The sequence below is a fragment of the Cololabis saira genome, chromosome 10, assembly GCF_033807715.1.
Source record: "Cololabis saira isolate AMF1-May2022 chromosome 10, fColSai1.1, whole genome shotgun sequence".
NCBI classification, from domain to species: domain Eukaryota; kingdom Metazoa; phylum Chordata; class Actinopteri; order Beloniformes; family Belonidae; genus Cololabis; species Cololabis saira.
Window position 1 is genome coordinate 23,303,054 of NC_084596.1, and position 25,682 is coordinate 23,328,735.

At 41.3% G+C, this 25,682-nt stretch overlaps 1 protein-coding gene across 4 annotated transcripts in view; it reads left to right on the forward strand.

The window, feature by feature from the left end:
- The window catches only part of LOC133452645 (neurocan core protein-like), a 50,657-nt gene that overhangs the window by 4,493 nt on the left and 20,482 nt on the right, over positions 1-25,682 (forward strand). The window contains exons 2-12 of one of the 4 annotated variants that reach the window (XM_061732120.1): positions 10,701-10,789; positions 11,619-11,825; positions 13,023-13,205; positions 13,768-13,942; positions 16,795-16,922; positions 17,864-18,148; positions 18,630-18,773; positions 18,928-19,002; positions 19,081-19,238; positions 20,553-20,715; positions 24,203-25,369. In XM_061732120.1, the coding sequence (XP_061588104.1) occupies positions 10,701-10,789; positions 11,619-11,825; positions 13,023-13,205; positions 13,768-13,942; positions 16,795-16,922; positions 17,864-18,148; positions 18,630-18,773; positions 18,928-19,002; positions 19,081-19,238; positions 20,553-20,715; positions 24,203-25,369 (2,774 nt within the window). The remainder of the gene's footprint in view (positions 1-10,700; positions 10,790-11,618; positions 11,826-13,022; positions 13,206-13,767; positions 13,943-16,794; positions 16,923-17,863; positions 18,149-18,629; positions 18,774-18,927; positions 19,003-19,080; positions 19,239-20,552; positions 20,716-24,202; positions 25,370-25,682) is intronic. The other 3 variants (XM_061732122.1, XM_061732121.1, XM_061732124.1) reach the window with 3 other exon arrangements.

Consider the following 25,682-nt stretch of genomic DNA (forward strand, 5'->3'; position numbering starts at 1 on the left):
TGATTTTGTCTAATGCGTCACAAGTCCTGAATATTCCCACTGAGGCTGCTTTCTGTTTCCTCTGAATGTGACACTGTGTGACAATATTCTCGGTCTCACACATATATGGGCACATGGAATTAATGCGTCTCCCTCATATGTTAATGAAATGCATTTAAATAGATTTTTCTTCTCCTATTCACAGTTGGCTAACTCACAGACTCAAATTTCCAAACCCGCATATGCAACAAAAGCACATGTGTGACAGTGCTAGATGGAAGCTGGGAATGAAGAGTTAGAGAAAATAAGAGCATGCAAGACCATTTAATGCAGAGTTTTTTCAGTGTAGCTCCAGAACAGCTTCGGGGCACTGCAGGAAGGTTAGAAACAGATGTAAGCGTCACTCTTTCTGTCTCTGGTGTTGATGATACATACATTTAGTTTTGTTACCTCTCAGCTACCTAGTGCAGCAATTTGAACCAAATAATGGACAAATTAAGAGTTGTTTTTGTTAATTACCAACTGAAAATGACAGTTACTACAAACCAAGTGACAACCGAAAGAGATTCTCCTCTCTTTCTCTTAATATCTGGACATTTCTAGCAAATATGAATCTAAATTGTTTCTTTTACCCCCTCTATTGCACATGGCTCTTTGGCTCTCCCCTGCATTTTTTCAAGCTGGATTGAAAAAAACCCTGTCCCTTTGCCCAGTAACATCAATGGTGTCACTGTGAAAGGACAGAAAGGGTGTAATCTTGAACTGGAGGAACCAACAGCTTTCCAGAGTCCTCTCTCCATCTGGATCCTGGGCCAGAGCTGCATGAGTCATTAGTTTCTTTAAGTGTGATTAGTCACCACACGGGCACGGTAAACACAAAGAGTGTTTCTGTGTTTGTGTGCACGAAGTGAATGCCAAATTCAGCTCAGCTCAGCTTTCCTCTACAATGTCTGGTTCCTGAGCAGCAGATGCTCATACACTTTGGTTTTACGGTTTCTTTTTTGGCACCAAATAATTACAGTGACCAATTCTCGCTGAATTTTTACCTTGTCCAAAGAGTTCAATGATGAAATTAGTTTTTGTACAAGCGCCAACAAACTCAGAATCCAGCCATACTTCCTTTCAGCACGGACTTCCTGCTGCTTTTTCCTTTAACAAAAGCAAATAAAGAAGATGCACTGTTATGGACTGGCTCACCGGCCAGGGTGCACCCCTCATCTCCATGATGACAACCAGCATAGGCTCCCCATGCCCCTGAACAAGAGGAAATGGCTGTAGAAAAATTATGGATGGAAATAAAGAAGAGTTATAGAACTCCTGCAGGTGCCTTTTTAGAAGAGCTTTTATTAAGGCAGCCTGTAATTGTCGAAATGTTGATAAGATGACCTTTGTTTCACTTCTCTTCCTTCCACTTCCACTTCCTCCCAACATCACTTTATCTGTCACTTATCTGTAGCTGTTCTGATGTTCATGCAACTTTTCTCTGCAGGTAATAGTTATGTTAGCTATGATTAAAGAGACAGGAAAGGAGAGGGTGACCTTTTCCTGTCAGGTCACAGTAGGAGGAAGAAAACAGATATTCAAAGACTAATTTTTGCAAAACTGAATTTGTAAAATGTAGGCGCCTCACATGATGAAAGATTCTTAAAAAAAGATAAGTAAATATAGGTAAAATAAAGCTGCATTTAAGGAAAAGGTTGGTATGCAAAAACTTCCTTTACTCCGACTATTTTCACATTTTTCACATGACAGTTCATGTGGTCCAGGATTGACAGATACCGGTAACTAACAGGCAACCACAGAAACAGCTTCTTCCTTCCAACTACTTTTTCTATAATGACAAAGAAAAAGGTTTCCAGTGAAAAAGGTAACTAATACAAGTATTAGTTAAGAAAAATGTTATCACCAAAGAGTAAATTACAATACTAAGTATTGTCCCGCTCACATTTCTTAGCTTCCGAGTCATTTGTTTTAGAGTATAGGCCACTAAGGAGTTCTGATACTTGGCAATCCTCAAAGAAGAAGAAGAAGAAAAATCTAAATCGCAAACATTGAAGCTGATGTAGTGATGCATCTTGTTGTCCAATTTAAAATATTCATAAATTGCAGACATTTCTGAAATGCTGAGTTTGATTCAGGTTTGCTCTATGTTTACGTCAGTCAGTGTTGCCAATGGTGAGAAGTTTTAGCTTTACAATTTATATATAATTATAATGTATTCTGTAGGAGAGCAGAATAAAGTCATGGGAAAGATAAAAAGGGAGAAAGACTCTAAAGTTGTTTAGGACTACAAATTACTTTTGTTGATTCTTTTTTTTTAAATGAGTGAATAGCATATGATAAAACCATCGATTTACACATTTTAGTCTTAATTCAAAAGGCAGCAACATGACAACTGTGATCTGAAGGGACAGTGCAACTTATAACATAAGTTTGATTTTGAACATGGGAGCAACGACTTGAAGATGAAGATTATTTGTTACCTTGCGGGGTAAAAATAAAACTCAACAGTCATGAATTAATAACCAACGTGGATGTCAGTTGCCAGTTTGCGTGTGTTTTGTAAAAAGGTTTCAGGCACACAAATGCACGAAGATACCGTGCATTTTCTGGGACTTGGAGTGTTTGCTTGTGTCATGAATCAAAGATGTGACCTGGCCTCATTACATAAAGTTTTTCCATCAGTTACTCCACTTATACGTGTGCAGCATGATGGGGACACTGGAAGCTTTTTGTGCTCACGACACTGATCTATCAGCAGCGGATAAGATTTCTTCCACAATTTTCATAATTTTTCCTCCAGCATTTGTTCCATCAATGGCAGAACCTGACGGAGATGTGGGCCAGAGACCATCACGCCTGTGTCATGACGACCATTAGACCACTTGCTTTGACAAAGTGACAGCTCAGTGTTGAGCCATAATGTAGGTCTGCCAGCCTCGTCTCTTAGCTCGCTTTACTTCTCCATCAATCTTTTCGCCAGCTCTTACTATGAGCCAAGAATGCATCCCATTCAGGCGTCACGAAAATGTGTCAGATGGACATCTACATTGAAGTCCACTGAAGCATTTTAGAGACTTCTGGCTCTTTCCTCTTCAGTACACAACTGTGCCTGAGAGACTGAAGAGGGGCCATTTAAAGGAGGCGTTCACAACATCTGATGTCTCGTCCTTAACAAAGGCCGGCACTGGTTAGTATGCTACGGGTGTGATTGCATGACCAGTGCACTTCGTGGCATAAATCCCCTCCGGTTAAACGTTGAATGGTGGCTGTCTACAGTGTTGTGTGCTGTATAGCATCCATAATAAATGCCCCCAGGCTAAAGTCTGTATACTGTAGGTGTGGTTAGTGGCTGGTGGGTCCCTGCCAGTCTCAGGTCCTCAGATAGAACACTAATGCTTTTTGTTGGCAAGACTGGGCAAACTCCTCAGTGTCATGACCCTCTGCAGGACTTTAGAAATCTTTTGTCACCCGTCCAACAAGCTCAATTAATAGTGCAGTGCTTCAAGATGCAAAGAGTCCAACAGTTCGACCCCAATCTGTCACAGCCCATCACAAGGTCCTAACCCACCTTTAGAGATGAGAGGCCTCAAAGTGTGGGGCACAGCGGTGTCTTAACCAAACCCAAATCGCCTTCCTGAGACTCTTTTCTGAAACCGAAATGGCAGCACACTCTTAAAAGCTGAAAAAACTAATTCTTGTTTAGTGACGGTATTGTTTCACAGAGGAAGGCTTTCCTTTAACACACAGAGTCTAGTTTTATACAGTTGATGGTTTTATTGAGTTTTCACATGATCAGGAAAGAGGAGTGCCCTTATTTCTGTAATTTATAAAGACCTGGAGCTGCTGTTGCATAATCTTTTCAAGCATCAGGGATACTGTTGGCATGAGTTACTGTTACCTTGGTGAATGCAGAAAGGTCTTTCTTGGATGAATTATTTAGTTTATGTAACTCAAATCGAGACAGTTGAATGTATCCTCCAAATTTCTTTTCTAACTATTTTCAAATCTTTCAAATATTACTCTAGCGACATTTGTTCACATGGCATTTACAATCTAGGCTTATTGGTGCTTAACCTTCCCTTCAATCAAAAGTCCATACTCTCTTCTTCATACATGCTCAGACTCCTCATTGAGCTGTGAAGCTTTGGGCCTCAAGCCAAATCCTCTGGCAAAGTCAGCAGCTAATTTTGATGTGTTGGTAGGATTTCTCGATGTTGTGCAGTAGCAGTGCAGCAGAGTTACTGTTTACTGCAGTAAAGTAGAAGTTAATATAACCTTATAGGTACTCCAAGAATAGAAGGATGTCGGGATGCACTCCCAGAAACACCAGAAAGTGCATAAAAGAAATTGTCTACGACTTCAAAATGGGTTAGATTGTAATTCTGTGGGTGTAAATTGTGAGATCACAAAACATCCTATGTTGTTTTGTGTATGTCACAGTCCAGGTTAGATGATGAAAATCATGACCCATGAACAATTATATGTATAAGAAGTAACCATGCAGGTTTTCTGTTTTCACCTAACCAGGTATTTTTATTAAATCTTCTAACTATGTCTTTTCCCCTGATCATGTACTTTCAACTCCAAACTATTAACAGTTGCATGTGATAGTGAAGTAGAAACATTGGGCAGGATGGGTCTGAAATTTGGTATTTTATATGAAAGTCAGCAGAAAAAACCTTAGACCATCCCCTCCTCCCTTCTTATAAACATTTGTGTCAAAAATGATAAAACAGCATCAATCATGTGAGTGTTGGATTGTGTAAATGAAAACGTACAGAGTGAAATATGGAGTTTTGTCTTATTTGGAAACTGAATAAGAAAATGTCATTGTAAAGGTTTTGAGCTTTTATTATGCAACGTTGTTTTGGGTGATGGATCAGTGTGGTTATTTTAGGTTCAGTAAAAGATAATGTTGATGATCCTTCCTTTATGAATGATGTTTTTGTTTGCAGTGCCTGGCACAAAATCAAATCCAACTTTAAAATGTGTGGGGTTGACTTGTCTTGCGTTACAACATTCTTTTGGACAAAAGTGTGTACGAAAAGAATCTATCCAACAGTGACTTCTCTCACCTACATGAGTGTATGGGTTCAAAATTCACTTTAAATCATTGAGAGGCATCGGTTTATAACTTCTCTTACGTGAGCAATAATCTGTATTATAACTCATTTTAGCTCGTAGTCATTTCAACTGCTTCCACTGGAATTAGGAATTTAAGAAGCAACAGAAGTGAAATACACTTGAGTTCTTGATCAATAGCCTCCAAGCATCCCAATAAAAGAACACGTTTTAGCGGTTTGTTGGTCTGGAGATTCAGGTGTAAGATAACATAATGCCAAGGAGGACAGACATCAGCTTTAATCTTATAGAAGCAGTTGATGTTACAGATATATAACCATTGCCAAACAATTTGGAGTTCATTGTTTTATAGTGACAAAGATTATCCGCAAGGGAATAGCATTCAACACAGTCACGTATGTTCCCAGAAGTGGATATCCCAGTCGGTTTATCCCAAGTTCAGACTGTAAAATGCAAACAATACAAAGAGCTACATCTTAAAGCCTACAGGCGTTAATCAATTTTTAAAAAGGCAGAAAAGGTATGCATTATTTGTAAAGGTTGAAATGGGAAAGCTTTCCCCCTTAAGTCATAATTTGTATAGTTGCATCTGAATAAACTGTATTTTTTCTGGAATAACATCACTTGGACAGTTAGGAACAAACTGTAGATGTTTGGCCATAACACGGTGCTGTGTTTTTACAAAACCGAGCACAGTTAATCAGCACAAAGACGCATCACGCATGGCGGTGATGACACAGGTTTGTTTACAGCTCCAGAACCTGGCCAGCTTGCATCTTTTCATGGACCATGAATGCCTCTATCAAATGTGAGGCCATCTGTCCAACAGCTAAAATAAGGTCACACAACAGGTCAGTGATCCTACGCACCAGCAAATCTACAACAGAATGGATGAAAATTAAAAATATCATGGAACTGCAGTGAAGGTTTATTCTTTAGTGGTTAAGGGACTTTTTATAAGGAACTGAGTGAAATATTTTTCACAACATTTCAAGCCCTGCAAAAATTATTGGAAAATATTATACAATGTTTTTTACCTTTTTAATGTGTTTTTAATGTATTTATTTTTTCTTTATCTTATAAACTCAGAGGTACCAGCAACAGCAGGCAAGAAGCCTATAGAGCCACTTTTCTCACCATTGTATGAAACTCTTTTTATTTATTTATCTATTTTTTAAATTTAGTTATTTTTTGTAGCGAATAAAGAAAATGAGGGGGATATGAATGTGGGGAGGGGGCATCAACTGCAACTCTGCAAGACAAGAAAACACACAACAGGAACACAAACATTTGGGATCTGAAAGAGGAATAAAAACATGTAAAAAAAACAAAAAAAAAATTAAACAGGCAGAAACAAAAACAGCAACCATCCCAGGTCTCTAAAACGGCCTCAAGACAGTGCAGTTATCTGTCTTCAAAACTGTGGGGTGACTGAGCAGGTGTGTCTGTCTGTGTATACGTGTGTGTGCAAGGTGAGAACAAGGCTTTACCTGAACTACACTAGGAGTGGCGGAGGGGGAAACAACTATGCCACACGAGAGACCAGAAGAATTCTCCATTGTATGCATACTGCTGAAGTTACCTGGTAAAAACTGTTAACTTCAGTAGTACCTGTTTTTGTCTTACAATCAAAGGTCCAAATTTAACTCAAGGCTTAGGCTATTTACACCCGGGTGCAAGTACTGATGTGTAGTCTATATACACCCTGCTACCAATATCAATGTATACTATTTGCACCTATGTATTATTAGAAAAAAATGTAAAAAAATTATTTATAAAAAAAAAAAATCCATCAGCGCAACAGTGATTGATAGGTATTCACACCACTTTTGATAAACTTAATTGAATCTCTTCAAAATATCTTACAATGACATAAGAGCAAAAATTGTTCATACAAAAGTGTGAGAGCAGACGTTTGCCTGGCTCTATTGTTTGGCATGGTTCCAGTTTTAGTGGTGCACATGCGCATGGGCAAGTGAAAAAGCACCTTCTGTTGCAGACACGTTGGTGCACATGCGCATGGACAACGCATTTGTTTTCATACAGGTATGTCAACAGGGTGTGAATAGCTCAGCTGGTGGGGGCTTGCTATTTGTACCCTGGTGCAAATAGTCACTCCGTCAACTTAAACTGTAATGTACCTGTAATGATTGCAAACCAACGGCCTGTGACTCTAAGCAGTGCATGATCGATTAAATAAAGGTTTTGAAGAAGTAGTTATACCAAGAGCTTCCAGAGATAAAAAGATACAATTTCAGCTTTTTCGAGCAGCATGTGCAGATTATTTCTCTAAATGCAAGTTCAGATCAACCCAACTGACGCATCTATCCACACAGGGTCAGCCTGCCCCCCTTACATGCGATTCAGTTCAAAAACAAAGTATGTGATTGGTTAGGAAAAGTAACCAATTACAGCAGGGAGAAAGGGAGGCCAATCAAGTAGCTCACAGCAGCACAAAGAAAATAGATGACTGAGGTGTTTATAACAGGCCAAGAATTCGTGATTAAAGTAAATCATCTCCATTATGGAGCTACATCAATATGACTAGGGACCAAACTGCATTATGCCTTTCAAGGTTTTAAACAGTTTTTGCTGTTATTTTTGTATTTTTCTTTTGTCAGAAACATGTAAGCACCAGTACACGTACAAGTGATTTGGACCGGAGCAAATGCACAAAGGGTTAGATTGTGTTCTTAGTTTTTCACGCATTGTTTCTGCATTTTGGCTTAGTTTTTGTAAAATATATAATGACAGTGTCACGTGTACATGGTTTTGAGACTTTAACTTGATGTCTCAATAATTTTCAACATTTAAAATTATTATATATTTTTTATTCTACTGAAAAACAGATTCATTTTTGTCGCTTTTGCCGTTTCTTTCAGTTGGCCTTATTAGCACTGAAAAGGTTTGAGCATGCAAAAACACGAAGTTATTCTGGCGTGCAAAGTAACTTATACAGAAATTGTATTTGCTAAAAGGGTCAACATATGGCTTCCACCTAATAAGAGAAAATTGACTTTTATACGTCGTCACTGATGTCCAACATTTTTATCACAGACACAAAGATACAGATGGCAGCGAGTGACCAGACAAGGCCCCTTTGCTCCATGAGCACTTTGGATTTAAATGAAAATGTACAGCATGAGAGTTTCAGCTTCATAGGGAACATCTGTAGGAGTGCTTTAGAACAATATCTGCTATGATGTTTCACACAGATTACATTTTTATCCACCTGTTTTCTTTAAAATTTGTATTTTTTTACATCAGTCACAGTAAGGAATGGTAATATGATATGGTCTAAAATTTGACCAAATAACTCCTTGAAAGAAGAGGATAAAAACACATTCTTATGAGAGATATGGTTTTTTTTTTTATAAAAAGCACAATACATGTTAAATGTCTGGATCAAACCTTAAAGTCCTAAAATGAATATACAAATAGATAGTCAAACAATTCCGCAAATAAAAACTGTGAAGCTTCTTGGACTTTAGCTGGATTGTACATTGTCCTGGTCTGATCACATCAACAAAGTTGTTGCCAAAATGGGCAGAGCTCTTGCCGTAACGCGTAAATGTGCACCATTTCTCAACACACTGTTGTTTCGTCAAGTTGTTAGTTAATTGGTTTTGTGTCATTTGGATTACTGTTCAGTTGTTTGGTCTGCTGCATTGAACAGAAAAACTACAAGTGGCTCAAAACAAGGCTACAACACTTGTTCTTGGTTGTTCTCCAAGAACAAGTGTTTCAGAAACGCATGAACGTCTCTCCTGGTTGAGGGTTGAGGACAGGATATCTACTAATGTACTTACTGTACATATTTCCATAGAATTATTAACACTCACACAATTTCTCTATAACTTATTGTTCAAATATTCATTCATATATCACTCGAGGGGCAAATAGTGGTCGGATTATGTTAAACTTACCTATGTCTGACTCTATGAAAAGGACAGTACTTAGTTAGTGTTTAAAATAGATAACTCAGTCTCTCTTCCGATTTCAAAGTGGGAAGCGGATCTCTCTCTTAACACCGACCAGATCTCTTGGTCACAAATATGTTTAAATACTTTCACTATGACTAAGAACCCAAACTTACAACTTATACAGTACAAAGTTATTCATAGAATACATTATACAGGACAAAGGATGTTCCAGATGTGCTTTGTCACCTCTAACATCTGCTCACAGTGCACAGAGAACACCCCTGATAATTATATGCATGCATTATGGTCTTGTACACACATTTGTGATCGTCACCGTGGGGCCCTGTCACTGGCCGGGGGGGGGGGTCTTGGGGATCTATGGGAGGGGTTACCTCATGGTGGTGGGAGGGTGGCTGGGGGGGGCTCGGGTGGGGGTCTGTGGCTAGGGCGTCTCAGTTTTTTTCCGGGGGGAGCCGGGCTGTGGACGTGGGGGTCCCGCTCGGAGGGCCCGGCTCTGCCTGGGTGGGGGGTTGCTGTCTGCGCTGGGGGGGCATTGCTGCCTTGGTCCTCCGTCGCTCGGTGGGGGCCACATGCCCCTGCGTCTGTGGGGACTCCGTGACCTTTGGGGTGTCCGCGGGAGGGCGCGGCGGTGGGGTGGAGTCATTCTCAGGTGTCTATGTCTTATGTCGTCAGTATGAATGGAGGGATGTTGGGCCTTTTCCCCCTCCGCCTGGGGGCTCCGACGGCCCCCATGGAGGTACGGTGGGGCCCTGGCCCGGCTTGGAGGGCCGGCCCCCATCGACTTGGATGGCCGGCGGGGGAGCGTGGGCGCCTTTCCAGGGCCGGCTCTACTGGCCCTGCCTCCTGGCTTCGGCCTTCCCCTCCTGCCCCCCCTGCACGATTCATACGCACACAGGCGAAGGGGCGGGGGGGACATTGTCCTGCGTGTCACGGTACTCCCCGCCTCACGGTTTTAATAACACTGTAGACACTGCACATTCAACATTTAATAAATACAGTTAAGAAGGATACTTAGTTCTGGAGGGGGGGGGATCATTGTCAGCATGATACCCTGACCTCCCCCTTCCTGTTTTTATGGCATTAATCACATGCACTCAACACTAGGGGCGGGAGAGGGGCCCACACCGCCCGCGTTCCCTCGCCGGCCTGGGATAGGTGGGTCGGGATACCCGGGCCTGGCGGGGCTCGCCTCACAGCCTGGGGTGCCTTCTGGCGGTGCTGGACCCCCCCCCCCCCCCCCCGGGGAGGGGGAAATGATGCGTGAATGTGCGTCTTTGTCGGTGAGAATGCGGTATGGAAGAGTTCTGCCATGGAGGATTTGGGCCTCCATTGGCAGGACAACAAAATTGTATTGTTTTATTGTTTATAATTTATTGATATTATTACTATACAAAGATGGTTATTTATATTAGGGTGCGCCTGCCCGCGTCGGCAGCCGGGGTGGCTCCTTCTCTCCGGACAGACTGGCTTCTCGCTGGGTGGGGGTCGTTGGCCTGGGGGGTGAGGGCCTCCTGGCCGCATGTCCGAATGCGAATAAAATTTTGTATTTTATTGTCTGGACCCCAGGAAGACTAGCTTTCGTTTTGGCGTCAGCTGATGGGGATCCTTTTAAATAAAAAAATAAACAAATAAATCAGTGATTCATCTTAACATTGTCAACCCTGTCTCACTGTTTTCCTACGGCTCTGTCAGCAGGTTGAGGATGGTGCCCGCTCAGAGCGCAGCTGGACGACAGATCCCGTCTGCTGTCATGCTGCTCTTGCTGCTCTCTTCAGGTTTGGGTAAGTCCTCTTCTTTTATTCTTTATTTCCTTTAGATGGTTCATTGCCTGTGACCATAGAAATTAATCTGCAGGTTTAGATGTACATTTTAAAAAAGCAACAAAAGCAAAAACAGGCAGTAGAAGTAAGCTGATGTCTGCACACAGGTGAGTGTGTGGGAGAGAGGGGGTACAGATGTAAAGAGGGGGTCAGAAAGTATGTGGAAGGAGGGCTGGTAGAAAATAGGATGAAACAAAGCAACTGCTTTGTGCATTAATCTTTCCACAGACCATAAATAAATAATACAGGTGTGTACTATGTAACTGTTGTGAGAGCTGACCTGGTGAAGATGTTTATGGACATGCTCAGAGGGTCTAAGCTGGAAACCCTTCAAAGGCAAGTTCCTGTTTCCATCACAAATGTGTGAAGTTCACAATTATGGAACAAAAGATCTCAGAGTTGCCGGCTACGGTTTGTTTCCTGAGTTTCCTCATGCAGCCCACTGACTGTCGCTGACAATTTCTATTGTAAAAGATGGTGCTGGGGTGATTCTTCTTTGTCGTAATAAGTCTCTTATTCCTGTGTGGAAACACGGAGCTGCTGAGGAGTCTCAATGGTCTTGTTAGAAGACATCCTGATTGGAAACAATTCCTCTCCTCTGCTTTGTTCAGAATAGCATTATACTATAACTACCAGCCTAAAGTGTATCATATTGAAATATTCTCAATAGGGTGACGTATGTGATGTATGTACAGTGAATCATAATTACGGGAAATTGCGTTTTATGCATTTAAAAAAAATGTTGTCAGGCATGTTTTCAGTCATGATCCATTTATTGTCTTTGCTTTAGGTGCAGGTGCAGACTCCAACATAGCAAACGTGCGTCGGGTCACCCACCCTATAGTACAACAAATGCTTGCAGGCAAAGCTGTCCTCCCCTGCGTCTTCACCCTTCAGACCAGCTCCTCCATCCAGCCTCCACACCTCCTGTGGACTCGCACTAGGCCACCAGCTGGGCAAAGTGCTGCTCAGGAACAAACTGTGCTTTCTGCTAAAGGTAAAATAAAACATGTAATTTTCATTATTGGATGTGGGTTTGAATTATATTCTCTCAAAGAACATTTATAGTACTTTGATCCTCAACTTTAACACCCTGCTGTTTTCACACTAAATGCCTGAACCCACCTGAGTGGAATAATTTCAAGGCTGAGCACAGATTAGAGTCAGAGCAACTTTAAAGCTTTAGTGTCTTTTAGCTGGTTTATAGCCCCCACTTGGTGAGTTTGGTTTTCAGCAGCACGGTTGGCAGATGTTTTTTTGTGATTAAAAAAAAGAAAAGAAAAGAATAGTGGGACATCATGGAAAACTGCGTAGCTAAAGTGCAACGATTCTCAGAAATGAGAGTAGAGCACAATTACAAGTAAAAGAAGTGGAGATATCAGATTTACATTTGCTTAATGGAAAGAGGCGCAATGAAAAATTAATGCAAAAGTGGCTTTGTATGTCTTTGATGCGTAAATATTTCAGTGTTGTGTTTATAGTTTTTTTCCGCTGCTCCTAAGTAGACAAAAAGACTGTTGCTGCGGTTTGCAAATTGACTCAAAGCTCACTGAGGGATGATAATAATGCTTTATCCAAAAATGGAGTTCATTCACATTACTTAACGGGGGGAAATATTGCTTTTGGAAACTATCTGGTTCAGGAAAGACAAACTACTTTGGACTTTAATTGCATTCCTCTCTTTGTGAAAATCTGAAGATGCTGCATAATTTACCAAAACTCCAAACTTATGTAACTAAATGGATTTGGGCAAAAGCCAAGACCCAGTCCATGACCAAGTATGAATTATATATATTGCAATTTCAAAGTCCTGTAAACTTGGTTTCAATCCATTTTATTGAATACATTTTTTGTTACCAAAACAGCAGGACTTAGAATACATGAAGATCTCACAAAACAGTCATACATGTGTTACTTAAGCCTGCTTCGTCAAGAAAAGTAAGTGACATCCCTGTTTTATAACCTCTAAACAGCATGAAAAAAAAGACAAGCACAAATATTAATATCCTTAGGGGGAAGTAAGCAGCTATTTCTGAACAATTGTATGTCAAGGGACCCTGTAACATGTCTAACATAAGTTTTCATGGCCTTTAAATCTACATGCATCTTGGACTCTTAAGATCTATGTTGTGCTTCCAAAACCTGAAGGAAGCCAGACATTTGTAAAGAAGGAACCTTTCTTTGTGTGCCAAAGGTGACGTAATCAAGGTGAATGAGGCTTTCAGTGGCCGCGTCATGCTGCCAGGATACACTGCCAATCCACTGAATGCTACCATGGAGATCACCGATCTCCAAATCAACGACTCAGGCACTTACCGCTGTCAGGTTGTCATGGGCAACGACTATGAGAGAGACACTGTCCCACTGGTGGTCTCTGGTAAGTGCAGCAGGCAGTAATGAGTTTCATTTATGAGAAAAAGTGCCACAACTCCAGAAGGACACATTTTAACAAAATGCAAAAGCTGCACACCAACAGAGCTGCAGCTATACAAGAGGCTGTAAAGCTGTTGTTCTGACTTAATTGATTTTTTTTCTTTTAATGCAATCCAGGGTTAATGTATTAATGCAAGACAGTTAATGGCAGCTTTCAAAATAGGAGCATAGCCAACCACTTTAAGCTTTGCTATTTAATTGAACTTTATTGCCTCAACATTGTAATTATTGACATAGTTAGTATGACTTAATGCACTCCGAGCTTGTGTTTTCTTATCTTGTTTTCCACTTGGATAATTGTGTCATTCTTTAAATGAAAGTATCTGGACAGAATACAAATGATAACTTTTCCATGTTCATCTGTGAAATTTCAGCTCAAACTCAGCGTTTACTTGATCTGTTTTGTGGCTACGACAGCATGTTCACATATTCCTCTGATTTGATACGTTTTGAAATCTGCCTGTGCTGGTAAATCTGTAACGCGAGACCACCTGTCTCCTGTGTAGGTGTGGTGTTTCACTATCAGTCTCCTAACACTCCTAACGCCCTCTCATTCACCGATGCCCAGCGAGCCTGTCAGGAAAACTCGGCTCGGATCGCCACGCCGGCGCAGCTGTGGGCAGCATACCGTGACGGCTTTGCCAGCTGCTCAGCAGGCTGGTTGGATGATCAGACTGTACGGTGAGGAAGCAAACCAATACCACCTTTCTACAGATCTAATGAAGTTGTTTGTTGACATTTTAAGAACTCATCAACAAAGTTATCACCAATATTACTAATACATGTTTTGTAATTTTCTGTTTATTAAGTCGTAACATTACTTGGAGTGCAGACTTTCTATTTTAGTTGGTATCAGTCATTATCATCAAAAGGAGATTTGGAAAATTAGCCTGGTGATCACACAAATCCTATATTACAACATGGCATGTTTTGCAATCTAAAAACCTTGAAGACAACAAATGAACAACACACTCCAGAAGACTCCTGGTACGCAGGTCTCGTTCACATTAGTGTAGGTTGTTCACATTCATATGCAGATCTGCTTACAAAGATCTTGTGTTGTTGGGTGGTTGCATTGCAGCTCTATGACATCACTTGCAGATTCATTTTAATCTTTGTATAGTGATTTCCATTGGAAATAAAAACTGGACTCATAAGTCTCTGGCATTTGTGATTCTCTCTGGTGGTAGACCAGATTGTATAAAGACAAACTATGAAGGGTACTCTTATTCTCTTTTTTCAAAATATATAAATAAATAAATAATAATAAATAAATACGTATATGCCTGAGTTCCAGCTTGTTAGCTTAGCTAAGCAAACATACAATAAAATGAGATGCACCAATGAAACAATAAAGCCTCAAATAAACAGATGCAGGGACACCATACTCTTTGATTCACAGCCAGCCTTCATGTCAGTATGAAGGAGAGGATTCAGAACGTTAACACTGATTGTTGTGTTGTGAGGACGTGTTGTGGTGTCCAGTATGTGTTTTATTAATCGCCTGCGTTACATGTTCAATAAAAAGTTTCCCTGTTGGGGTAATTTACTCACTTTGGCAGTGTCATCTATCCTCGTGAGTACTGCTCTACACAGAGCATATTTATCAAGTGCAGTGAAGAGCAGATTTTCTCACTTTTGAACAGTACTAGTTCAGTTATTTCCTAGCTGGTTTTGCTTTGTACCAGAGGTCCTCCCTGCTTTAACATACAGTACCTGATTCTAATTAATGGTCGTCATCAGCATGTCATTAAGGTCTGCTCAACTCTGTTAATGACCGTTGTTAGGTTTAAATCAACATCAAACCCAGTTCGTAACGAAGAAAAACACCAAAGACTGTTGGAAATGATTTTTAAGGCGCTTTTGCAGAAGGGGAAGCAAAGTCGGAGCTTTGCAGAGCAACACGGCTCTCTATGGATGCTCCTGACGAAATGCTTCGGTAGTTCCTCTTTTGCATCAGCTTTTTATTGAGGATTTTTAGACAGATACTTGATCGTTTGTATACGGTGTGTGGGGAGGAAACAGACATCGGGGTTAAAAGGTAAATCATGACATTTTTAGTTAAAGAGGAACTGAGAATTTTCATGTCTGGTGGACAGAAGTTTAAAGTTTTAAAAAGGACAATGGGGCCCCCCCAGACGAAACGGGAAGTCTTGACAATGGGGCCCCCCAGACGAAACGGGAAGTCTGCAACAGATGCACCAGGCTAACCTTTAGTTAACTTTACACAGTCATTTGTATCAGGGGGTGTGGAAGCAGGGAAATATCTAAAACATGCTGGATTGGGGCTCTCGAGGGCCGGGGTTGGTGACCCCTGGTATAAAGCAATACCAGCTTTATACAGACAATGCTCAACCTTGTTCTTGTTTCAGTTTTCTCAGCACTCGTTTCAGATGTAACTGGTTAGTTGTTCAGTTAGTGAACTTGTATGGGTCCTGAAATAATCCAAAAAGAAAGTTGCCCGACTGGACGATCCAACTGCTGCAAGAGGTAGAAGCCAATGTGCTAGAGGCCGTCCAGCTGGGTCCTCTGGTCAGCTGAGGAGCCTCAAACTAGAACAAAACTAGCTCTCAGAGACAGGTTCACAGGACAGCAACTTATATCCACTGCACCTTATATGGATTGCTAGGATGGCCCTCCCTACACCAAAGGAGAAAAAAAAAAGATAACATGTTGACATTTACTTTGAAAACATGAATTGCTAAATTGTCATTTTACATCTCCGGACTTCTGTCTTTTTATACAAACACCTATAGCACGAGACGAGCAGCAAATGAGATTGCTTTTAAAAGTCCCCCCGGATGCAGTCAGATTTTGGTCAAACCTCATTTTCCTTTTATGCCACTTCATTATGGAATGAGTTACAATATAAAAAAAACAATTCCTAGATACAATAGGGCCTTCGCACTGTCAGTGCTCGGGCCCTAATTAACTTACAGGCCCTCCCTACTGTAAATGTGTTTAAAGCTATTTAAAAATCAAACATTCAGGAAACATGTAGCTGTTTTTATGTTCATTTAAGATTGTCCTTTACTGTTGATTTTATGTATTTTATGTCTCCATCGTAGATGTATGTTTTATTGTCTTATATATGAAACTTATGTGTGCTGTCTTGACCAGGATTCCCTGGAAAAAGAGAGCTTGTATTTCAATGGCACATTTCCTGGATAAATAAAGGCTAAATAAAATGAAATAAAAACAACTTTTCTGTTTAGTTTAATAGTTCTCAGATATACGTAGTCATATTTTGCTTATTCCCTCTTTTAGTCAATCAGATATTTTCTCGAATATTCTTCTTTTGTACCACTTTATTAGCTTGAAGGTATTTTTTTATTTATTCATAGGTTAATTTACTGTTAACTGTATTCATATTCTTCCTAACCCTGACCTCTGTAAAAGTCAATACAAAGAAAGAGATTTCTAAAATTCATGAAAATACCTTTTGACATGATATATATGAAATGTATGCAATTTATTTCATACTATTTACTATTTGCAGTCCCTTCATGGCTCTCATCTGTTTCCATACACAGTTACTCTGTCCAGCTGCCAGAGCTTGGTTGCTATGGACACAAGGAATACTCTGCTGGAGTGAGGAATTATGGGAAGCGGGACCCAAAGGAGTTGTTTGATGTGTACTGTTTCGCTAAAGAACTAGACGGTACACACACACACACACACACACACACACACACACACACACACACACACACACACACACACACACACACACACTTACAAGTTTGTTTCAAATCCATCTGTGTCTCAGAATTGTCTCTTGTGGAGAATGTATTAGGGGAAAAAACAAAACAAACAAAAAATTAAAGCTGCAACCAGCGATGAACGGGCCCTCGCGTGTGCAATTTTCACCAATAAAGGTCAAGGACTCAAAACGAAGTCCGATGACACCACCCATGACTCTTTATGTGAAACCATTCAAAAGTTATGGCAGAAAATAGGAACTATCAAATATCGACCAATCAGCTACTAGTATCACTTCCTGTTTAACGTTGAAGTTTGACGCGGCGCCACGGCCACGCCATTTCACGAAAACTCACAATTTTGATACCTTTTCATCGTTAACGTCTTTTGTGTCTCCTGAGTGAGTTTTATGTGGAACGGATGATCCTGCTAGGAGGAGTTTGTTAAAGTACGACACGTGAAAATGGCATAAATTGCGCCAAAATTACACAATTAATTCAAAATGGCCGACTGCTTGTTAGGTTTCGGCCATGGCGCCAAGAGACTTTGTTAACTTGCGACATGATACAGGTGTGTACCGATTTTCGTGCATGTACGTCAAACCGTATTGTGGGGCTTGAGGCACGAAGTTTTCTAGGGGGCGCTGTTGAGCCATTAGGCCACCCCCATTAATGCAAACCATTAAATATCAAATGTTTCGCCAGGCCTGGCTTGCGTGCAAAATTTGGTGACTTTTGGGGGAAAATAAAAATAAAAACGAGGATAAAAATTCCTACAGATACAATAGGGCCTTCGCACTGTCAGTGCTCGGGCCCTAAAAAACATGTTCACGTTGAAAATAAATTGATCCAGTGTAATTTTCTTGTTTACAAGCCCCAGTTTGGTGTCTTCCTCCCCCAGGTGAAGTGTTTCACTCCTCAGTCCCAGGCAGTCTGTCACTGTCTTCAGCCTCGGACCGCTGTGTGTCCCTGGGGGGGCAGCTGGCATCAGTGGGGCAGCTGTATCTGGCCTGGAGGGACGGCCTGGACAGCTGCGCCCCCGGCTGGTTGTCTGATGGCAGCGTCCGCTATGCAGTGGCCCGGCATCACCCAGACTGTGAAGGGAACAAGCCAGGAGTCCACACCATAACAATCAATACCACCTCTGACAACACTACAGCATTATACGATGCCTACTGCTACAGAGGTACCACCTGATAAGAGGAAAACCACTGAAGTGCTCCTGACGATTTTGTTAAATCTTTTTATTACAGATAAAATGATCAAAACCCAACTGATGGTTTTGACAGTACAAAACAGTAACGCAGTATTTGTAAAAGGATGTTTACTTAATATGTTGTCAATCAAATTAAGCATCCAGAACAAGAATGTTTTAATTGGTAGTTATGCGTAAGTATCATAGTTTTGACTTCACTTTTGCCAGTGCAGTAAAAATTACATTAAACATCATTGCTGCTGTTGTAGCTATGGCAACACTGATTTCTCCATCATGTATCTGACAGATGATGTTGGAGAAAGAGAGAAAGGACAAGATATTTTTAAATATCAAGATGCTCGGCTGCCGGCTGAAGATGTTGTGTTGATGTTTTCAGCTAAATTAAATCACAGCTAGCTTTATGACCCTGCAGTGATTTCTGTGAGCGAAAGATCTTTGACTTGTCTTTTAGGTAGTGTGAAGGATACAGGCTCTATCTCAGAGATTTACACCTCCCTTTGGAAGCCCCGGAGCTATCTCGCAGGCCCCAGTGATGCTGAGTCTGCAGCGGCAGACAGCTCTAACCTGACGACACATCAAACAACCACCCTGCAAGGTTTTACATTCACCTATAACAGACACAGCATTCGTGTCATAAACCAGAAGATTAATTAGTGTGTCAATCAATCAGAATCACTCAGACATAATAGTAATGTATGTTGACAGGTTTCAAGAGAGATTTTAATTGTGCATTTATGCATGATCCTCAGATGGCAGTGAGTTTTCGCCTTCCAACTGGACAGGATTGGTTGACCTCGAAGAAGAGGTTTCCCTTTACAGTGTCTGTAAGTTTGATTACTAATTTTGGTAACGGTTTTGGCATCAAATAATAAGGTGAATAACTGTTTATTATTCACCTAAAGTGACAGACCCCTGGTCCTCAGAGTCCCCAGAGTCATTTGTGACGCTCCAGTTGATTCCTGGACACAGCTCCTTTGACTGGGGCGAGTCACTGGAGCCTGGCCCTGACTCTGAGGAGTTTCTCCGACCCCCAGTTACCCCAACTCCTGCTGACAAAAAGGTTGGTTTTCTGCCCTTTTATGAGATTTTAATTTCTGGAGCAGCACTCCACAATACACTAAGGGCCCGATTTACTAAGATCGTAAATAAAGAGTACTAAATTGCGTGTGCACTGAAAAAGTTTGCACGTGCTGTTGTTGTGTGTTTTGCGTGCGCAATTGATAACAGGTGCAAACCTCAGTATTTAAATGAGGTGTTGCGCGTCTTACGGTTTGCGGTGCAAACTTTGCGCCATGGAGAGTGGATGGAAAGCAGGATATAGTCGCAAGCGCAAAATGAAATTTGACGAGTTGGAGTTAGAGATATTAGTGGAAGAGGCAAATTGTTGTATTCAGCACCCCTGCCGTGAAAAGCACCCCCTCGTATATTCAATGATAAGTAAACCAAGAAAAAAAAACAACACACTGACACTTCAATATATTTATATATACACACTCACACAAACACATACTTAGGAGTTTATATTATATATATTTACAAATATTATGGAAGACAACACAGTAAGCAGGCTATTAATTAATGACATTAATAACCATTTACCCGATTTTTGTTATCTGTGACTGTGATTGTGGGAAAGGATGACTATTGTGGAATCCATGAGCGCATTTAAACATGAATCATTAACACAAAACTGGACGCTAAACAGAACGTGACACGGAATGAGAATATCATTTTTGTCAGACGAGGGGGTGCTTTTCACGGCAGGGGTGCTGAATACGGCACGACACCGGGGTATGACAACTGCAGAACGGGCGCACAATAAGAAACACTTTTTTCTCCATGAAAACACGTGATTTATTTATTATCACAAATAAAAAAATGAATGTGCCTCCTGTGGCAACCTTTTGCTGAATAATACTCGATTTAACATTCAAATAAAATATTTCTCCTTTTGCATGTGGAGAATCCCCACCCCAGTCCTCAAATCAGGCACCAACAAGCATCGGTGCGTAATGCTGGGCAGATTAGCACCTTCCTTTCGAACGTATTAAATACAGACGCAATCACAATCCCCGCAAAAACTTTCAGGCTTGGTAAATCTCATTGCGTGTGGTAAATGGACATATTTGCATCTTCCCCTCCCAGTATTTAGCGATTTCTGGCGGGTACGCCCCATATTGATTATTCATCAGGGCAAAAGTACTAAATGAATTGCGTGTGCTATTTTGCTCATTTGAGAGGCGCAGTCCTCTTTGCACGCTGTTAGTAGATCAGCTGGCACTTTGGTTTGTGGGTGCTGTCAAGTTTGCACATGTTTTTACACACGCAAACCTTTAGTAAATCAGGCCCTAAGTCTGCTAACTTGTCACTTCAGGTGATCTCAAAGATCGTCAGCTCCATTTGGAAGCCTTGGAACTACCTGGTGGGTAACGGAGATGAGGAAGGAACCCAAGCTCCGAGTGGAAATGCACAGGAAGAGCCCGCAGCAACAAAAGAGACTGATGTTGAGCCAAATCCTTCCAGTGCTGCCTCACCAGGTAAAAGGTCTTGCACTGTTTTAAATACTTGATGTATGCGCGTTAGGTGGAATCTACCACTTGTTAGGGTTTTTGATGCCTAATTAAATCAATGTAACTATATCACATTCATAGTAATACTTTGAGCTGCATAAAGGAACTTGTGTCTCCCGTACTGGTGTAGATTAAGTAACCTTTATTACACTGTCTGAGATTTATATTTGCTGTTTATCTTGCTTGGTCACTTCTTGATTTTTTTTCCTCCAACATTACTGTCTTGAGTCTTTTAGTTGCCTCTGTGAGGTCGTTTCGTTGTTGTTGATGTGTGACATAGCGACAAAGTGATGCGCAGTTGTCGCAAGAGAGGACTGGTATGGGAGTCCAAAGTTATTTTGGATTATTTAAACTAAAAATAGGGATGGGAGAACGTGAGAGCTAGGGGGAGTGTGTCTGTACTTCTGGCTCTCGTGTCTTATGTAAACAAATCTGTCGGGTCTATGAGAATGAAGGGAAGCTATCCATTTGGCAGTAAGAAACGAAAGGGAAAAAAAACAAAAAAACAAGAGGGACAAAAAAAAAAAACGCATGAAGAAAGTTGTAAGTAGTGCAGATAATACAGGTGTGGCGCAAATTTTCTTATAACCCACAAGGGGATCCACCAGAAAAAGTTTGCGAACACGGGGTTAACATCTTTTGGTGGAGGCAGGGTGAAGGTGTGGGACGCCATCTCCATAATTGGAGGTAAGCTCAATGCAGAGAGATATGGAGATGAGATTCTGCACCCAGTGGTAATCTTATTACAGTGTGGCACTGAACTCTATCCTCCAAGATTAGACCTCCTTGCAACAAATGCTGGTTGAAGAATGGGATGCCGTCCCCCAGCAGTGTGAGCAGGCTGTTGTGGCTGTGTATGATTCTTCCACACACTACTGAGGCTCCTGTTTGTTAAACCTATAACTTAAGCTGCCAATAAGGTTAGGGTCTTGTTTCTTCAGACTTTAATCATCCAACTACTATGTATACTGTATACTGTACATAAATATATACACACACATATAGAGCAGTAGTCTGCAACAAAGATAGATGATGTAGCTATGACAAGAGGGGTTGTGTCTTTAATCTTTAAGCATGAAATCTGCAGACAGACTAAAGTCACACTGACCTGTCCCTGTAGCTCCCCCTGCCTCTCCTACTAATGAACTATGATTGATACCAGGTGTGACAACTGACGACGTCCAGCTGTGAGCATCAAAATGTGCATGATCTCCACTGAAGATGTGTGTCCATTTTTTATTCATATCCATGAAACATTTAGGGGGAATATAAAATATTACTATTATTCCTTGAAGAATAGTCTATCATTGGAAGCACTGCAGATATTTTATAAAATAAATTCTCGCACTCTAAATTCAGAGAAAGCTTAATATTAAAATGCTGAGAGGAATAAAATACTGAAGATCCTGCCTGTGACTTTGACATGTCGTATGCCCCATTCGCACGGGATTAAAATGATCTGGGGACCTGTGGGGATTTGTAATAATCACAGATGTCTGCGAATTTAATCTCCTCCGAACACGCCATGTCTGTGATTTGTAAAGTCAAAATTCCACCCCAAATTACCTACTGTACCCTATTTCAGCAAACACCGAGGTCATGAGATAATTTAAATCCCATCCGGATACACGTGTCAGTAATTCAATGATGTGCAGGCTGGATTCTTCAAACAGAAATTCCTCACGTTGCCTTTCTGCCTCTTTCCTGGTCTAATTTTGGCTAATCTTTTTATTTTTAATCAAACTTAAAGCTTCTCTGATGGCACAAAACCTTAAGGCTTCCATTAAGTTTACTGTTACCATAGAAACCTAAAACCTAGAACTGATATGCCATTTTCCAATGTTGTCACTAGTCAAAATTTTACGTGTAGTCACTGAAATCTAACTCATTAGTGTTTGATCAGATGGAATTAACTTAATATTCAAATGTAATCTTAAATAAAAGGTAATTGTTTAATAAAATGCCACTTCATGGATTAATATCTGTAAATCACAGACTTCATTTATCCAGCATGAATGTATAGCACTAAATAAAGATGTCGGGGTGTAATTTCAGAATTACTGCAAGTCCAGGGGTCATTTTAGTCCAGTGCATTCTCAAACTTTCAGCAGAGTATACGCTATTCTTCGAAGTGCAGCTCAAGCTACTTGCAAGGGATGTTTTTAAAATGTTTTGATTAATTGAACCATTTCTGCCTGTTCAAACCTCGGTTGACTCTTGTCAGGCCATTGATGACGGAGGCCGCCAGTCAGGCTTGAGATATTGCATGAAGAAAATGGAGTTTCCTTTAAAGAGGTAGTAGATGATTAAAAACAATTGAAATTCTTCTCATCAGCCCCTTTTCTCAATGTTATCTGAGATCCAGCTACATCACAGTGCATCTCACTGCTCTATGCTGGCAGCAGATGGGAGTGGTTTTCAAACAGCAGGTTCAGTGTTTAATGGAGCTGTTTCAGAGCTGCTGATTTAATTGTGGAGCAATTTAGCTGACTCTAAGCGTGTTCACAAATATCTCTGTCTTTATATGTAGTGTTCTTTTTTCTGTAAAGATTTTCTGCTTTTACATATTTTATCATGGATTATGGATTTTCTTTCTAGCTTTTGTGAAGAATTGTTGCTTTTGAACTGATTGCAGCCTCTTTGCACGATTGCCAGTTATCTAATGTTGCGTGCAATGAATGGTGAGAGAAGAACAGCACACTTCTGTCACTTTTTTTGGGGGGACAGCCTGAGTTGAAAAAGGTTGCATCACAGACCAAGTTGTGATAGGAATTATCCAGCTTCTCCATCTTTTCTTTGAACCACAACCTAAGAATCCACTCTCTTTGAAGCAAGTATCAAAGCCGTCGTACCAGTCTTAAAATATGCACGCCCAGGGGAGAAAAAGGTGTGGATTTAAACCTAAAACCAGCAGCTATGAATGCAGCTTTAAAAACAGATTGAAAAGAAAGCTGTTGTAGTGTATTTCTGTGGTATCTTGGCCAAAATATGTTACAGACGGTCCATTATTTTAGATCCCACAATACTGCTATTTCAGAGAGTCGCCAATATGCTGCTCTTGTTCGGTTCATATAAATTTAACCAAAAGTGGCATAATCTTAAGCAGTCGTGGGCTTACGGACAGAAATCTGCTATTCTTCACTCCAGTTTCCCTCTGTTGCTGCCTTTTAAGGTGATGAAACGAGGTAATGAAAGTTTAAATGTTTTTATTTACGTTGTCTATAGAGATTTGCTAGCAGGCGTCACTAATAGTTAAGTGTACTCAGGGCTGGTACAATATAGTTAAGCACAGCAAAAGGAAATCTCTGATGACTTATTAAGTGTTTATTTTGTTGCCTTTGGCAAAGTGAAGGAAATCCACAGGGTGGTTTTCACTTTGTTTGTGTCTGTTTACTTAGTCTGTTTATATTTCTCTCTCCATCTGCAGTAACTGCTTGCTTTGTGCCCTACACAGATGTGTTTTCCTCGGGGAGTTCATGGCTCACCAGTCCCACGAGGGAAAATACTCCACCAGCCAGTGAAGATGCACCTACTCATCAAGCGCCTACGTTGGCTTCCTCCAGCAGCTCTGTGACGTCAGAGAGCACCAAGAGCGTGGAGCTCTCAGAGACAACCACCTTTTCTGCCTCCAGTCCTGCACCTGAAATCTCCACTTCCAGCCGAGAAGCCTGGGTCCGTGTTGAAGAGGAGACCACGACACAACCGGCTGACAAGAAGAAAGAAACTGCGACCTCCAGAGCCAGTGGCAGGGGAGGAAGAGGAAGGGGGAAGAAGAACAGAGGGGAGGACAAGAACAGAGGGGAGGACAAGAGCAAAGGAGATGAGAAGGTGAGAGGAGAGGAAAGGGGGAGAGCAGAGGAAGAGGGGAGCGGAGAAGTTACCGGAGCAGAAGCTAAAGGGGAGATTCAAGTCTCCCGTCGACCAGTTGGAACGAGTAAACCCAGAGAACGGTCCAGAGAAAGATCCCGAGAGAGGGGTCACAGGAAAGGACACTCCACCACCACCACTACGACAATCGCCCCCACCAGTACTCTGGAGACCACTGTAATGAGCACAACTGGGACAGAAAGGGACTTTTCAACCCTTAATTACCAGCCCACTTCATCCCTGATGACTTCACAGGAACCGTACCCAGCCCTGCCCTCCTCTCCATCCCCATCACCACTCACTTCACCATCTGTGTCCTCTTCGCACTCGTCCCAACCCGAATCCCTTTTAGATTCAACATCCCCATCTGCATCCCTTCCCTCCTCCGCCTCATCATCTCCAGACCCTTCCTTGCCCCCACCCCATTCCCCGACTCCTTCCTTCTCTCCACCACCATCACCATCACCATCCCATCCCCCATCGCAAAATCAAACCACTGGATTGGCTCCATCTCCTCAGGCAGACATCCAGGTCAACTCCACTGACTCTCTAATGCCAGATCAATTGGTCCCAGAGGAGACGGTGGCCTTGAACAGCTCTCTGGATGATCAGACATCACTGCTGGGACCACCAGATGACAAGGAGCCCGTTTGGTCTCATGCTGTGGGCTCAGGGGCCCTCTTGCTTAACAATATGGAGGAGGAGAACAAAAGTGGAGGACTCAACATCAGTGCCACAACTGTCAGTTCAACAGGTGAGCATGGCATGTAAGTTTTAAATATTATAAGTTGACATTTTTGAGTCTTTTCTGATTCTTAGAATGACAATTCATTTGAAAAAAAAATACTATTACAAGAAAGCAAGCACTTCGTGTCAAAACAATGACAAATTGAAATACAATCATGACAAAACAAGTCTGAATGTGATCTCAAAATAACAGCGCCAAAGAATCATTTTCATTACCATTCTTACGGTAATTTCTGTGAACAATGAATGTCATTGACTAAAATAAACACAACAACAATTTGAACCAAACTCCACACCAGTGCCAGGTTCCAAAGGTAACT